General features: G+C 44.8%; 1 protein-coding gene across 1 annotated transcript in view; it reads left to right on the top strand.

Annotated features, from left to right (window-relative positions):
• LOC137434857 (maestro heat-like repeat-containing protein family member 1) overlaps positions 1 to 18,022 on the top strand; it is a 109,164-nt gene that overhangs the window by 52,213 nt on the left and 38,929 nt on the right. The window contains exons 19-22 of the mRNA XM_078785140.1: positions 6,308 to 6,415; positions 6,496 to 6,615; positions 6,840 to 6,962; positions 7,177 to 7,383. Of these exons, the coding sequence (XP_078641266.1) occupies positions 6,308 to 6,415; positions 6,496 to 6,615; positions 6,840 to 6,962; positions 7,177 to 7,383 (558 nt within the window). The remainder of the gene's footprint in view (positions 1 to 6,307; positions 6,416 to 6,495; positions 6,616 to 6,839; positions 6,963 to 7,176; positions 7,384 to 18,022) is intronic.

The following is an 18,022-nucleotide window of genomic DNA, read 5'->3' as shown; positions in this document are numbered from 1 at the left end:
GTATCGAAAGTGAGGAGTTGGAGAAACAAGATTTTGAAGCAAACACAGAATTGAGGCATTCGGTCTTCTGACGAGCGGAGTCGTCTGTGGTGCCATTTGAAGAGAGGGAAGGGATAGAAGGGGAGAATACTCCAGAGACAGACTTGACAAGGCTCCACCAGGTTTTAGAGGAGAGAGACAAGTTTGAAAGTTCAATCTTGGGATTGGACAGATGTTGTTTTCTCGCTCTTCTGAGAGTAGACGTTTGATTGTGGAATGATCTTCGGCTGAATTTGCCTTCCAGCAGGAGAATGCAAGTTGTTTTAAAGCGACTGCGTCACCACAGGATTCAAAGTACCAAGAGTGGGAAAATGGTTAAGGTACCTGAAGACGAGATGGGATTAATATGTGCATAAGAGAGAGCAGGTTTCTGTGGAAGAATTACCAGGCTGAATTGATAACAGGGCCGGTAGATATAGGAGACCAGTCCTGAAGCGAGATGGCTGCTTGCAGTCCCTGCCAGTTTGCCTGAGGGTACTGCCCGACTCGCCGGCGCTGAGGCTGTTCTCTGAGAATGACCAGAGAGATGTTGAGTGTTGAGCTTCACGAGCACATGATCAGATGAGCCAATTGGAGGCAGAGGACGAGCAAGATACATTGGCGGGAAAGTTGGTCATCGCCAAATCCAGAAAGAAGATTTGCCATTGGGGGAGATCTGGGTGGGAAAATTCACGATTGAAAAAGTCTCATGGAGTCACAGAATTCCTTTGCAGAAGTGCCACGGCTGGTGAGAGAGGTACCAACACCCAGCCAATTAGCTTGGTGACTATTAGAATCGCCACATATGAGGAAGAGAGAGTTGGGATTAGTGGGTAAAAGTTGGTACATGTCGTCTGAGAGATGTACATGGAGTTGTCACTTTTGGGACGACGGTAAAACACACAGAGAAACTTGAGGTGGGAGCAGAGGGGAAGTGTCAGCCAGAGGTTTGAAGTGTATCAGATATATGAATTAATTAAAGCAGGAACATATGGACAGTTGGAGAAAAAAAAATCGGGGGATATTTTGCTTCAAATCAAAGGGAGGTGCAGAGCGCCCCTCCCTTTATATGGGATCGTTTCTGTGTATGCAGCTTTAAAAAAAAAAAAAAAAAAAAAAAGACTGACAGCTTTAAAAAAAAACAAAAAAAAAACACCTTTAGAGGCCATTTTTCCCCGCAAAGCGGGGGTTGGCCTTTTTCGGGAACCGTGGTTGTTGTTGTTTTTTGGTCCCCTTTTTGAAGCAATGTTTTACGGCCGGATGCCCTTCCTGACGCCAACCCTTTTTGCCGCCTTTAACGACAAACAGGGAATTACCAGTGAACTGGTACTCAATTTGCCGACCTCGGAAGGATGACAGGCTGAGTCAACCCCCCTGGCGTTAATTCAGCGATCGACCGGGATTCGAACCCAGGATCCTAGGATCCTAAGCCGGCACCCTAGCCGCTAACCCAACACCAGGGTTAACAGCTTTAACATAGAGACTGAAAATTCGTTTCTCGGCTTCCGCTGGACGAAATCAGCTGCAAATTTCAGAAGTAAATACTTTGTACATCGAGGTAATATGTTCCAAATTCTACCAACATCCGTTTCTGCATTCTTGAGTTTTAGTTAGAAAACCGTCAAAATCACGTTGGTGTCTGTCAGTCCGTCCGTCCGCCCAAAATGTGTTGGCGCTCATATCACAAAGGCTATACATTGAAACAAGCTGAAACTTGAAATATACATCGGCCAATACATCCAATTAATGGCTTTCAAAACAAATTCCACCTACGTGCCATAGTTTTTGCTTTAAAATTAAATTATATATAAATATACATACATACACACTTTATACCTCTTTACAAATATAATTACACAAATCTAACGTACTTGCCCAATGGCCTAATGGATAAAGCATCAGACTCCCAAGCTGGGGATTGTGGGTTTTGAATCCCACCTGGGTTGAATTTTTTTTCCTCTTACTTTTTCAAGTCTTTTATATCATCTTGAATACACACAACAACAACATGCATTTTAAAGGCCATTTTCCCTGCTAGAGCGGGGGTTAGCCTTGACAATCTTCTCCATCCTGCCCTATTTTCTGCATCTCTCCTTGTTTAACCCCCTTGCCCGCATTTCTTCTTCCACCATCTTTAGCCAAGTCTTTCTCGGTCTTCCCCGTCTTCTACTTCCTTCTACATTCATTTCCATCACTCTTCTCAACCAGTCACTTTCATCCTTACTCAACACATGACCAAACCATCTCAACCTGTTCCTCTTCACAGCATCAATCACAGGCTCTATTCCCATCATCTTTCGCAATTCATCATTTGTCTTCCTCTCTCTCAACGATACTCCGCATATCTGTCGAACCATTCGCATTTCCACCCTTTCCAACTTCGTTGCTGCTCTACGTTCATTACCCATGTCTCGCTCCCATAAATCATAACACTTCTCACACATGCAGCATACACCTTTCCCTTCAGCTTCAACGACACTCCCCTCATCATCAGCACGCCACTCAATTCCCGAAACTTCTTCCATGCACGTCTCACTCGAGCAACCGTTGCCGAGTCTGATCCACCTTCTCCATTCAGCATGTCTCCGAGGTAGCAAAATGTTTTCACACCTTCCAGTTTCACGCCGTCTTCAAGATCCAACTCAACATTTCCTCCATGTGCAGCTCCCTCTGTGCACACCTTACATTTGAATGTAGCTGCCACACTGGTTAATGACCCTCTCAGACCACTACATTTTTGATGAACCCACTCAGCGCACATTGTACACTGAATGGAGTTCACTCCGACACCCTTCCTACACACAGCGCAGGGCCACTTCCCAGTTCTTTCCACCTTACCACATGCTTTACCACTTGCCATCACCTTCGTCTTTCCGATATTCACCTTCAGACCTTTTGTCTCCATACATTCCTTCCACTTGTTCATCTTTTCCTTCAGTCCATCCATACTTTCCGCAATCAACACCAGATCATCTGCATACAACAACTCCCACGGTAAACCCTCCTTTACGTTCTGAGCCAGCACCTCCATCACAGCTACAAATAGTAGTGGACTTAGTACCGACCCCTGATGCACTCCCACCTTCACCTCAAACTCACCACTGTTCCCGTCCTTCGTCCTTACAGCTGTGCGCGCTCTTTTGTACATTGCCATCACTACTCTGATCAACCATTCCTCCACTCCTAACTTCCTCAATGCCCATGTCAATACTTTGCGTGGAACCCGATCGAATGCTTTCTCCAGATCAACAAACCCAAGAAACAACTTCTTCCTCTTCTCCATGTACTTCTCCTGCAACTGCCTCACAATGAAAAGCGCGTCTGTCGTTCCTCTTCCTGGCATGAATCCAAACTGCATTTCGTCGATCTTCACTTTCTTCCTTATCCTCCTCTCCAACACCCTTTCCAATACCTTCATTCCATGCTCCAATAACTTTATCGCTCGGTACGAGCCACACTCCAGAGGGTCACCTTTCCCCTTGTATAGAGGGACAAGGGTACTCAGTTCCCAATTCAGTGGAATGCGGCCTTCTTTCACCACCAGATTACAGATCTCTGTCATTCTCTTCACACCCCAACTTCCTGCTGCCTTCAACATATCTCCCACAACTCCTGTCGGCCCTCCCGCTTTTCTACCCTTCATTGCTTTTATCGCTTCCTCAACTTCCTTCTCAGTTATCTTCTCTGCCGGTCCTAAAACTGGGTTACTCTCTATGTTGCCATCCCATTCATTCTCTGTATTCAACAGCATTTCTATATATCTTTTCCATCTTCCTTTAATTCCATCTGGGTCGACAACGATTTGTCCCACTTCATCCTTCAAGCAACTCACCCCCATCACATCACACCTCTCTTTCGCTATCTGCTTTGCAATCCTGAATACTGCTTTCTGACCCTCTTCCGAATCCAAGCGTTCTCCGAACATTTTCCTACATGCCTCCTGCGCCTTTGCTACCTCTTTCTTTGCAGCCTTCCTGGCTGCCTTATAACTTTCATGCTCTGCTGTTTCTGCTCCCGTACCCTTCACCTTCTGCCACTCCTTGAACTTCATCCTCTTCTCGTCAATCCTCTTTCCAACTTCATCATCCCACCACCATGTTTCCGAGTGCCTCGGTGGTCCTTTTGTCCATCCACATATCTCACCAACGGCTCCCAACAGACTAGCTTTCATTGACATCCAACCACTTTCAAGCTCAACCACATCATCCTCGACCCTACTCAGCCTCTCTTTTAATGCCTCCCTTACTGTCACCTCTTTCAACCTCCACACCTTCATTCTCGGTTGGTACTTCACCCGCCGAGCTCTCCTCGCACCTTTCACCCTTACGTCGCAGACAACCAAGTGGTGCTGTGAAACAGCCTCCTCCCCCGGGATCACCTTTGTGTCCCGGAGGTGCCCCCTATCTCGCCTACGCACCATCAGGTAGTCAACGGTTGTCGTCGACCCACCTGACGTGTATGTAACAAGCTTATTATCCTCTTTCTGGAACTGAGTATTACAAATCAACAAATCAGCTCCATCAGCAAACTCCAAAATCTTTTCACCTTCTCCATTTCTCACACCATATCCGTAACCCCCATGAACTCCGTCAAAACCATCCATACTCCTTCACACATGTCCATTTAGGTCTCCTCCTACCACAACAACTTCCTCATCTTTCACGTTTTCCATCAGCTTCTCTATCGCACACCAGAACTTGTCCTTCTCTTCATCGCTTCGACCAACCTGCGGAGCATATCCCGAGATGACGTTCACCAAGAGCTTACCAATCATCATTTTCACCATCATCAACCTATCACTCACTCTAGTCACACTCACCACACTGTCTACAAACTCCTCAGAAAACAGGACACCAACACCATTCACGCCCTCCAGGCACCCTTGGCACACAAACTTGTATTTCTGTCCCTGCCGACCCTTCACCATTCTCACACCACTTCCCTTCCATCTTGTCTCTTGCACACAACATATGTCCACTCTTCTTCTGACCAATACTTCCACCACTTCTCCTGATCTCCCTGTCATTGTCCCTACATTCCATGTCCCAAACCTCAGAAACCGATCTCCACTTCAGGCTGTACCCTGCCCATATGTAGTTGTAATTGTCATAGTTCTCTTCTTGAGGCAATGTTTTTATGCCCGGACGCCCTTCCTGACGCCAACCTTCTTAGTCGCCTCTTACGACACGCAGGGATACGGCGTACCTATTCTTATCCAGGGTACACACTGGGAAACGTTTAAAACATGGAAATTCTGGGGGGTGCGGGGGGGGGGGGGGGGCGTCAGCATCACGGCTGCGGTTTAAACATATTTAAATAAATATTTAAACAAAACCATGAAAAACAATCTGGGAAAAGTCTCTAAGTGAGAACGTGGATTTGAGAAAGCAGGAGCAGAGGTAAAAGAAAAAACGAGATATAGGGGGCGGGGCACAAGTCGAGACGAGGAGGCCGCACGAGACACCAGGCCGCACGAGGTGCGAACAAAGAAACGACTAATTACACACAGATTTGCAACAACTACAAAACCAAATAGAAACACACAATAACACATACACAACAAAATACGCAGCGGAAATTTGACAAAGAAACGAACGGGAAAACACTCAAACTTTGATGCCGTGGAGAGATCGAAGCAAGCCCCGTCGCTCGAGGGACCGGAAGACCTGACCGGAAGTCTCCTTGAATCTTGAATAAAGTCTTGTATTGATGAACAAATGCATTTTATTCGTATTTAAAATGTGTCTTGTGAAAAATGCCAGGGGCATAGAAAAGGCCCCTTTATATGGTATGTGCCATGTGGCAAACTATAGAAAAGAAGGGAAATTCAAAAAATGTCGTGTGCATGCTGTACTACCCTTGTGTTCTGAGGAGGAACCAAGTAATGCTCTAGAAAGGTTCATATTAAGGGGCGCCAATTTGATTCATACACCTGCACGAAGAAGTAAATGTATTTTATTTGCCAGATGTAGGGCGCCCCTTTGTATGAACTTTTCTAGAGCATTACTTGGTTCCTCCTCAGAACACAAGGGTAGTCCAGGATGCACACAACATTTTTTGAATGCCCCTTGTTTTGTATTGTTTGGCATTTTCTACAAGCTAGGGAATGTCCCTTCTTTTCTATACTTTGCCACATGGCACATACCATATAAAGGGGCCTTTTCTATGCCCCTGGCATTTTTCACAATAATTACTTTAATCTACCTTGTGTCTATTGTGGTCTGACAATCCTGTTTCCTCCAATTTGCAATCCTTGACTCACAATTTACTTCATTTCTTCTCGGCCCAGCTTCTCTCGGGAAGCCTTCAACTGGTGTCGGAGGAAACCTGGATCTCTGAGCTGGGCCTGGAGATGACAAACCAACTGTCGAACTACATCTGGCCACCTCAGGGGAAGGTCGGTTTTAAAAACGACTCTTTACTTTGCGAAGTTTGATAGCAGCAGCAGTAGTTGACTTGACGTCCTCCCCGTCTCAGGCCTTCCTGTGTAAATGTCTGGGAGTGACACTTCGCTCAACATACAGCCAAGAAGTGGTGCAGGTTCGAGTTAAATCCATGCTGGGCAGTATACGCTATGCTGAAGCTGATGAAAGAGAGGTCTGTTATTTGTACATTTTGTCCATCGCATCAAATCTGCTTCAATCTCAAATGCTTGCCAGTCGTACCAGTACATGTTGTGTTTGAATCGGAATAATGTTTGGAGATTTTTCCGGTTCACCCAAAATATTACGGGGACTAATTGGAGACTCGTACAGCAGGATTGTATTGAATTTTAATGGCTCGTTAATGATGCAAAGCCATAAGTTTGTTCTGCTCTGCAGGCCCTCGCGGAAGGCTTGTCTCTGTGTGGCGGAAAGCATCTGGATGTCGTCATGGCTCGCCTGGAAGAATTTACGAGAGTCGAGGTGACGAAAAAAAGTGGAAGCTTCTTGCTGCTGTTGAAGGTCAGGAGGTTTGTGTTTGTGTGACCTTGCCATGTGTCAAAGTAGGGAAACATGACTCTTTGTGACATGCTGTCCATGTTCATGGGACCTCTTAAGCTTATCCGTACTAATGAGGTCAGAACTTCCTTATTCTATGCCTTACATGTCAATGTCACGCATAGTTAATGTTCTAACTTACTTTGTGGTTTGTGATTTTCATTTTGTGCATTTCCAGGATCACAGGGAGTTGGATGTGGATCGAATTCGAGCTACGCTGCTTCTCACATACGGTCACCTCGCACTTCAGGCTCCGACAGAGCTGCTGATCACACATCTGGACAGCCTGCTCCACAGCCTTGCCTCCATATACTCCCCCAAAGTATGTTTGATCTTCTGTTGCTTAACATGGGTTCTGGCCGGAAACACTTCGGCAACTGTTGAATAGGAACGGCTGAGACCCAGACAGGTGTAGATTGAATAAATATGTCTTGAGGAGAGGGTTCTTTCTTATTTCCTTGTGTGGTGTTACAAGGCCATTGTCTATAATTAAATCCTTTTTTTATTTCGGGAGGAGGAGAGGGAAAGACCTTTTCTTTCAAGGCAGATGAAGTGTTGATAATGTATGTATTCGCTAACCACTTGTGAATGTCAGAATCTCAAGCAGCCGAATGGTTGTCTGTCCCAGGACATGATTTAATATCGGTGTTTCTTGAGACGGACTGGATTTAAAGGTCACAGGACGTACATGTCTCCATTTGTATACTGACGATAAATACACGTGGGATCTGCAAGAAACATCGACGGATGCAAACTCACCAAGACTACCACAGCAAGAGGGATGTTCACACAGTTCTATAAATGTCCTCCAACATTAAAATGTGATCTTTGTAAAGAGCATTCATCATTCCATTGAAAAGGTCTTTTAGAGTAAACCAGACATCTTCCTCATTAAATAAATGAAACATGACAACATCATTTTTGTGAAGTAACTTGATGACATAATGTAATATCTCTCTCTCTCTCTCCCCTCTCTCTCCCTCTCCCTCTCCCTCTCTCTCCCCCTCTCTCCCTCTCTCCCTCTCTCTCTCTCCCCCTCTCTCTCTCTCTCCCCCTCTCCCCCCCTCCCTCTCTCTCTTTATCTCTGTTGCTCTGTCTCTGTCATTCTCTCAATCTCTGCCACTCTCTTTCTCTTTCTCTCTCTTCTATTTGTGTCGCTCGCTCTCTATCTGTCTGTGTCGCTGTCTCTATCTATCTGTCTGTGTCGCTCTCTCTCTATCTGTCTGTGTCGCTGTCTCTATCTATCACTCTGTGTCGCTCTCTCTCTATCTGTCTGTGTCGCTGTCTCTATCTATCTGTCTGTGTCGCTCTCTCTCTATCTGTCTGTGTCGCTGTCTCTATCTATCTATCTGTCTATCTGTGTCGCTCTCTCTCTATTTATCTGTGTCGCTCTCTCTATCTATCTGTGTTGCTCTCTCTCTATCTGTCTGTGTCGCTCTCTCTCTATCTGTCTGTGTCGCTGTCTCTATCTATCTGTCTGTGTCGCTCTCTCTATCTGTCTGTGTCGCTGTCTCTATCTATCTATCTATCTATCTGTGTCGCTCTCTCTCTATTTATCTGTGTCGCTCTCTCTATCTATCTGTGTTGCTCTCTCTCTATCTGTCTGTGTCGCTCTCTCTCTATCTGTCTGTGTCGCTCTCTCTCTGTCTGTGTCGCTCTCTCTCTGTCTGTGTCGCTCTCTCTCTTTCTGTCTGTGTCACGCTCTCTCTATCTGTCTGTGTCGCTCTCTCTCTATCTGTCTGTGTCGCTCTCTCTCGATCTGTCTGTGTCGCTCTCTCTCTATCTGTCTGTGTCACTCTCTCTCTTTCTATCTGTTTGTGTCGCTCCCTCTCGATCTGTCTGTGTCGCTGTCTCTATCTATCTGTCTGTGTCGCTGTCTCTATCTATCTGTCTGTGTCGCTCTCTCTCTATCTGTCTGTGTCGCTGTCTCTATCTATCTATCTGTGTCGCTCTCTCTCTGTCTATCTGTGTCGCTCTCTCTATCTATCTGTGTCGCTCTCTCTATCTGTCTGTGTCGCTCTCTCTATCTATCTGTGTCGCTCTCTCTATCTATCTGTGTCGCTCTCTCTATCTATCTGTGTCGCTCTCTCTATCTATCTGTGTCGCTCTCTCTATCTATCTGTGTCGCTCTCTCTATCTATCTGTGTCGCCCTCTCTATCTATCTGTGTCGCCCTCTCTATCTAGCTGTGTCGCCCTCTCTATCTATCTGTGTCGCCCTCTCTATCTATCTGTGTCGCCCTCTCTATCTATCTTTGTCGCCCTCTCTATCTATCTGTGTCGCCCTCTCTATCTATCTGTGTCGCCCTCTCTATCTATCTGTGTCGCCGTCTCTATCTATCTGTGTCGCCCTCTCTATCTATCTGTGTCGCCCTCTCTATCTATCTGTGTCGCCCTCTCTATCTATCTGTGTCGCCCTCTCTATCTATCTGTGTCGCCCTCTCTATCTATCTGTGTCGCCCTCTCTATCTATCTGTGTCGCCCTCTCTATCTATCTGTGTCGCCCTCTCTATCTAGCTGTGTCGCCCTCTCTATCTATCTGTGTCGCCCTCTCTATCTATCTGTGTCGCCCTCTCTATCTATCTGTGTCGCCCTCTCTATCTATCTGTGTCGCCCTCTCTATCTATCTGTGTCGCCCTCTCTATCTATCTGTGTCGCCCACTCTATCTATCTGTGTCGCCCTCTCTATCTATCTGTGTCGCCCTATCTATCTGTGTCGCCCTATCTATCTATCTGTGTCGCCCTCTCTATCTATCTGTGTCGCCCTCTCTATCTATCTGTGTCGCCCTCTCTATCTATCTGTGTCGCCCTCTCTATCTATCTGTGTCGCCCTCTCTATCTATCTGTGTCGCCCTCTCTATCTATCTGTGTCGCCCTCTCTATCTATCTGTGTCGCCCTCTCTATCTATCTGTGTCGCCCACTCTATCTATCTGTGTCGCCCACTCTATCTATCTGTGTCGCCCACTCTATCTATCTGTGTCGCCCTCTCTATCTATCTGTGTCGCCCTATCTATCTGTGTCGCCCTATCTATCTGTGTCGCCCTATCTATCTATCTGTGTCGCCCTCTCTATCTATCTGTGTCGCCCTCTCTATCTATCTGTGTCGCCCTCTCTATCTATCTGTGTCGCCCTCTCTATCTATCTGTGTCGCCCTCTCTATCTATCTGTGTCGCCCTCTCTATCTATCTGTGTCGCCCTCTCTATCTATCTGTGTCGCCCTCTCTATCTATCTGTGTCGCCCTCTCTATCTATCTGTGTCGCCCTCTCTATCTATCTGTGTCGCCCTCTCTATCTATCTGTGTCGCCCTCTCTATCTATCTGTGTCGCCCTCTCGATCTATCTGTGTCGCCCTCTCGATCTATCTGTGTCTCCCTCTCTATCTATCTGTGTCGCCCTCTCTATCTATCTGTGTCGCCCTCTCTATCTATCTGTGTCGCGCTCTCTATTTATCTGTGTCGCCCTCTCTATCTATCTGTGTCGCCCTCTCTATCTATCTGTGTCGCTCTCTCTATCTATCTGTGTCGCTCTCTCTATCTATCTGTGTCGCTCTCTCTATCTATCTGTGTCGCTCTCTATATCTATCTGTGTCGCTCTCTATATCTATCTGTGTCGCCCTCTCTATCTATCTGTGTCGCCCTCTCTATCTATCTGTGTCGCCGTCTCTATCTATCTGTGTCGCCGTCTCTATCTATCTGTGTCGCCGTCTCTATCTATCTGTGTCGCCGTCTCTATCTATCTGTGTCGCCGTCTCTATCTATCTGTGTCGCCGTCTCTATCTATCTGTGTCGCCGTCTCTATCTATCTGTGTCGCCGTCTCTATCTATCTGTGTCGCCGTCTCTATCTATCTGTGTCGCCCTCTCTATCTATCTGTGTCGCCCTCTCTATCTATATGTGTCGCCCTCTCTATCTATTTGTGTCGCCCTCTCTATCTATCTGTGTCGCCCTCTATATCTATCTGTGTCGCCCTCTATATCTATCTGTGTCGCCCTCTATATCTATCTGTGTCGCCCTCTCTATCTATCTGTGTCGCCCTCTCTATCTATCTGTGTCGCCCTCTCTATCTAGCTGTGTCGCCCTCTCTATCTATCTGTGTCGCCCTCTCTATCTATCTGTGTCGCCCTCTCTATCTATCTGTGTCGCCCTCTCTATCTATCTGTGTCGCCCTCTCTATCTATCTGTGTCGCCCTCTCTATCTATCTGTGTCGCCCACTCTATCTATCTGTGTCGCCCTCTCTATCTATCTGTGTCGCCCTCTCTATCTATCTGTGTCGCCCTCTCTATCTATCTGTGTCGCCCTCTCTATCTATCTGTGTCGCCCTCTCTATCTATCTGTGTCGCCCTCTCTATCTATCTGTGTCGCCCTCTCTATCTATCTGTGTCGCCCTCTCTATCTATCTGTGTCGCCCTCTCTATCTATCTGTGTCGCCCTCTCTATCTATCTGTGTCGTGCTCTCTATCTATCTGTGTCGCCCTCTCTATCTATCTGTGTCGCCCTCTCTATCTATCTGTGTCGCCCTCTCTATCTATCTGTGTCGCCCTCTCTATCTATCTGTGTCGCCCTCTCTATCTATCTGTGTCGCCCTCTCTATCTATCTGTGTCGCCCTCTCTATCTATCTGTGTCGCCCTCTCTATCTATCTGTGTCGCTCTCTCTATCTATCTGTGTCGCTCTCTCTATCTATCTGTGTCGCTCTCTCTATCTATCTGTGTCGCTCTCTCTATCTATCTGTGTCGCTCTCTCTATCTATCTGTGTCGCTCTCTCTATCTATCTGTGTCGCTCTCTCTATCTATCTGTGTCGCTCTCTCTATCTATCTGTGTCGCTCTCTCTATCTATCTGTGTCGCTCTCTCTATCTATCTGTGTCGCTCTCTCTATCTATCTGTGTCGCTCTCTCTATCTATCTGTGTCGCTCTCTCTATCTATCTGTGTCGCTCTCTCTATCTATCTGTGTCGCTCTCTCTATCTATCTGTGTCGCTCTCTCTATCTATCTGTGTCGCTCTCTCTATCTATCTGCGTCGCTCTCTCTATATATCTGCGTTGTTCTCTCTCTCTCTATCTCTCTCTCTCTCTCTCTCTCTCTCTCTCTCTCTCTCTCTCTCTCTCTCTATCTATCTATCTATCTATCTCTCTATCTCTCTATATCTCTATATATCTGTTGCTCTCTCTCTATATATATCTGTCGCTCTCTCTCTCTATCTATCTGTTGCTCTCTCTCTATATATATCTGTCGCTCTCTCTCTCTCTCTATCTATCTGTTGCTCTCTCTCTATATACAGTCATGTGAAAAAGTAAGTACACCCCATGTAAAGTTTTGACTTTTTCAACATATTTCAACATACAGCTATTTGATCTTCATTTCAACAATATTGATAGATAAAGGTGATATAATATAACAAATATCATGAAACATTTACATTTTGTAGTCCATTGTATAATTTAAATAAATATTCATGCAAATTTCGCATGTGGAAAAAGTATGTTCACCCCTACATTTATCACTACTTCAAATACCTAAAATTAGAATCAGGTGTACCAGCTCAGGTGCAAATGATTAGAACATAGTTGGAGAGGATCTTGGAGGAACCTGTCTTATTTAAACCTCAGACATTTAGTTTGGTTTGCTCTTTGTTGTTGAAGTGTGCAGCGTCACCATGCCTAGATCAAAAGAGCTCTCTCAGGCCTTCAGAAAGAAGGTTATAGATGCCTATGAATCTGGGAAGGGATTTAAAAAGATATCCAAACAATTTGAAATCAATCATTCGACTGTCCGGAAGATCATCTACAAGTGGAGAAGATTCCAAACAACTGCCAACTTGTTCAGGCCAGGCCGGCCCAGCAAGTTCAGCCCGAGAGCAGACCGCAAGATGCTGAAAGAAGTCTCGAAGAACCCCAGAATGTCATCATGGGACCTACAGGTAGCTCTTGCCACTGTTGATGCCAAAGTGCACGAGTCTACCATTAGAAAGAGGCTGCACAAATTTGATCTACATGGGAGGTGTGCCAGGAGGAAACCTTTGCTGTCCAGAAAGAACATCAGGGCAAGACTAAAGTTTGCCAATGAACACCTTGGCAAAGACCAGCACTTCTGGAACAATGTGCTCTGGACAGATGAGTCAAAGGTAGAGCTACTTGGCCACAGTACCAGAAGACATGCTTGGCGAAAACCAAAGACAGCATTTCACCACAAGAAGCTGATACCAACTGTAAAGCATGGTGGTGGAAATATTATGGTTTGGGGCAGCTTTGCTGCAGCAAGGCCTGGGCAGCTCACCATCATAGAATCCACTATGAATTCTTCATTGTACCAGAGGGTGCTTGAGGATAATGTGAGGCCATCTGTCGGAAATTTGAAGCTCAACCGAAGGTGGACCTTGCAATGTGACAATGACCCTAAACATACCAGTAAAACCACCAAGGAATGGCTGAAAAGAAACAAATGGAGGGTTCTGGAATGGCCAAGTCAAACCTCGGATCTAAATCCCATCGAGAGGTTGTGGGGTGATTTGAAACGAGCTGTGCATGTAAGAAACCCCTCAAACATCGCACAGCTGAAAGAATTCTGCATGGAGGAGTGGGCAAAAATTTCTCCCAGTCGATGTCAGAGACTGGAAGACAGTTATAAGAAACGCCTACTTGAAGTTGTTTCTGCCAAAGGGGGCAATACCACCTATTAGAGCCAAGGTGTCCTTACTTTTTCCACCTGCGAAATTTGCATTTATGTATATTTAAATTATACAATGGACTGCAAAATGTAAATGTTTCATGATATTTGTTATATTATATCACCTTTGTCTATCAATATTGTTGAAATGAAGATCAAATAGCTGTATGTTGAAATATGTTGAAAAAGTCAAAACTTTACATGGGGTGTACTTACTTTTTCACGTGACTGTATATCTGTCGCTCTCTCTCTCGTGCTCTCTCTCTCTCTCGTGCTCTCTATCTATCTGTGTCGCTCTCTGTATCTATCTGTGTTGCTAGTTTTTCATATATGGTGTATATATATATATATATATATATATATACGGTGAAACCTTGACTTACGAGTGCACCAACTTACGAGTTTTCCGAGATACGAGCCGTCGCTCGGGCGGTTTATTGCTTTGAGATGCGAGCCGAGATCTGAGTTACGAGCTGACGCCACCCGCCACCAGGTGGGTTCCAGTCACGTGGTTATCTTGCCGTGCAAGCATCTCTGCCGTATATCGCTGCTGCTTTGTTTTCGCATTTTGGTTATTTTGGAGCTTACGCCACCCGCCACCAGGTGGGTTCCGGTCACGTGGTTATCTTGCCGTGCAAGCATCTCTGCCGTATATAGCTGCTGCTTTGTTTTCGCATTTTGGTTATTTTGGAAAATTTCTTAGTTTTAACCATGGGTCCTAAGAAATTGAGTGCCAAGGGCAGTACTGAGAAGAAGAAGAGGATGATGTGCTTGGATATAAAACACGCAATCGTCGAAAAACATGAGCGAGGTGTGCGTGTTGTCGACTTGGCGAGGCAGTACGATCGAAACATTTTGAAAGGGAGGAAGAAACAAACCTCGTTGGACAGGTTTTTATTGAAACGCCCTGCAAGTGAAAGCGAGGAAAGTGTGGCGAAAAAGGCAAAAGTCATCTCCTCCACCTCCGCCAGCATCTTCGTCTGATCTTCAAGGTAAATACACTTAATAAAACCAGTTTATTTCTTTACATTGTGGCGGACACGGAAGCTCACTGGCGTGGTGACATCATTCCGCGCACCGAGTCGGCGGCGGTCACGCCGAGGGGTAGGCGTGGCCTCAGGATATACACCGGGCGCGCAGCCTGGAGCGCACCAGTGTTACAGTGAGCTCTTGAATAAAGACTCTTACAAATTACCGCGTTGTCCGCTTCCTCCTTGTTTACAAGCAGCGCGCGTAACGCCGCTTATTATGTACAGTATATACGAGGTCGTGCTTGTTTATACATTATTTGTTATTTATAAAGTACATTTTTCTTATTTAAAAACACGTAACAAAAAAAATTGGTGTGGTTTTTGGGGGCTGGAACGGATTAATAGCATTTCAATGCCTTTTAATGGGGAAATTTAATTTGAGAAACGAGCAAATTGAGTTACGAGCTCGGTCACAGAACGAATTAAACTCGTAAGTCAAGGTTTCACTGTATATATATATATATATATATATATATATATATATATATATATATATATATATATATATATATATTGTTACGGACCGCGGATAAGATGTTAATTTGCCGAGTGGATGGCGCCGCGGCCCGAACCGTTAACAATGACTAGACCCGATTCCTTAAACGTGGGCCAAATCGTGCCACAGATATTCAATGGGGAAAAGACAAAGGCGACGGATGTGAAGAAGAAGAAGAAGACAAAAAAAAGGTTTTCAATACGATTATTATTTATTACTATTTACAGGACCAAAGAAACCAAGGAAGAAGGAAGGATAACAAAATAAAGACAGAAAGAGGGACTGACCAGAAAGACACAGTGAAAATGCTAGCTTATCTACACAGGCTTAACTTATACCCTGGACAGAACAAACAAAAGACGGACTCACACGGGGAATTTGCAGGCAGGAATGGTCGGAAGGAGGAATAGCTTGGCGGGAGAGGAAGGTTCAGCGGGGATCGGTCGGGCTGGAAGCGGACAGCCGCCGTCAATCCTCGAGCTGGGATCGCCAAACCCGCCGCGGTTCCAAACTGCACGGCGAAGCTCCTCCGGTGCACCGTGCGCGCTCCAAAGCTGCCCCTTTGAACTCTTTCTTGGCACCTCTGTACTTGGACTCCTCTGCCGTCTCTGGCGCACTTCTGGTTTCGCACTTCTCGCAACCCTTTCTTTGCACTTCTGGACTTGGCCTCCTTCTCATCACTTCTTGGCGCACTTCTCTCCACCGACAACACTCTTCTGACGCATGCGCACGCGTTTTATAGCGCGCCTCGCGATCAAGACGCCGGCCGCTAGGACACGCCCATCGGTGAGCTCGCCTTGGCCCTGATTGGTCGCGAGGGCTCACCGACCCCGCCCTTAGAGGAGGCGTTGGCTAGGCCACGCCTTGTCCCCGGCACGGGGCCGACTCCTCCCACCTTCTGCTCCGAGATGACCTCGTGGCTAATGGAGTCTTGCGGCGATGGAAAACCACTCGCACCGCTGGGATGAAAACGAAAGGGGACCTAGCTTATTTGACTTCGGTGCAATGGAGTATCAATTAATGGACGACATAGCCTTAACCTAATACACAGAATAAGGAAATAACTGTCAACAAGGGGGAAATCTATGATTGGCTAACGTGATTGTTTATGAAATAACTACGGAACGACCTTTGACCTTTATACACAACTGGAGGCAGGAGGGTCCACAATAAAGCAATAAAAAAACAATAAAAAAAACACCATTCTCATATCCACAACAATATATATATATTTATATTTATATATATATATATATATATATAATATATATATATATATATATATATATACAGTATATATATATATATATATATATATATATATATATATATATATATATATATATATATATACACAAAGAATTAAGTTAAGCACCCCTACGCAACGAATTAAGGTAAGCACCCCCTAATATTGCGACAAATTGCGAAGATGGTCCCTCCAATAGCCAATCTGGATGAATTGGAACGTGCATTACATCGGGAATGGAACAACCTGCCACAGCAACGCATACGACGGCTTACAGGGTCTATGAGACGTAGGGTTGAGTCAGTGATCCGATCACGTGGGTCCTACACACGTTATTGACGCAAAGATCGCTAGAGGTCTTCTCAGAACAATGACTGTACGTTAGAAAACATAAACGTCATCCACACTGTCCGTGATGGACCTATAGCTCCATACTTAAATTGAGGTGAAAATATGCCTAAAATTCCCAAAAAATTTCACCTTAAATTATTCAGAATAAAATATTGAAAACGGCATGATTGTTATGTTTTTATGTGACCATAATATCACTTCTCCAGAAAATATAGCAATATCATGGGTATATTACACTGTTTTGACGACAACAGACTTGTAATGTGCGAGGTTTGTAAAAAAACGGGGGGGTGCTTAACTTAATTCTTTGTGTATATATATATATACATATATATATATATATATATATATATATATATATATATATATATACATATACATATATATATACATATATATATATATATATATATATATATATATATATATAGATATATATATATATATATATACATATATATATATACATACACATGCACATACACATACACATACACATGCATGCACGCATGCATACATACAATTAGATATTTTTCACACTTAACCCCTCGCAGGAATTTGATTCCTGTTTATAAAAAATTGTAGATGAATTAATCGTCAATGCACTTCTGCATATATACGCATACATATACTTACGCTTACATTTGGGGCATGTAAGACATCGGCCACTATAAAGCTCGCAGTGTTAAGTGTGGAAAGTTCTGAGGAGATTACGGCTCGCTCAATAGTGCAGTGGGCTGTTGACGCGTAATCAATGGAGGTCCGTGGTTCGAGTCCGATATTGAGTCTGAATTTTTCACACTTAGCCCTCGCAGGAATTTGATTCCTGTTTATAAAATTGTATTTGAATTAATCTTCAATGCATTTCTACTTATTCACACATACATACACATGCATATACGTACGCTAACATTCGGGGTCTGCCTAGCAGGCACGTAAGACATTGGCCATGATAAAGCTCGCAGTGTTAAGTGTGGAAAAGTTCTGAGGAGATTGCGGCTGGCTCAATAGCGCAGTGGGCTGTTGACGCGTTATCAACGGAGGTCCGTGGTTCGAGCCCCGCATCGAGTCAGAATTTTTTCACACTTAGCCCCTCGCAGGAATTTGATTCCTGTTTATAAAATTGTATTTGAATTAATCTTCAATGCATTTCTACTTATTCACACATACATACGCATGCATATACTTACGCTAACATATATATGTGTGTATATATATATAGCCCCTGCTGGCCCACC

The sequence above is a fragment of the Myxine glutinosa genome, chromosome 9, assembly GCF_964187855.1.
Source record: "Myxine glutinosa chromosome 9, kmMyxGlut1.1, whole genome shotgun sequence".
Classification (NCBI taxonomy): domain Eukaryota; kingdom Metazoa; phylum Chordata; class Myxini; order Myxiniformes; family Myxinidae; genus Myxine; species Myxine glutinosa.
The sequence above is the reverse complement of the archived record's forward strand: the minus strand, read 5'-3'. Positions and strand labels throughout refer to the sequence as shown.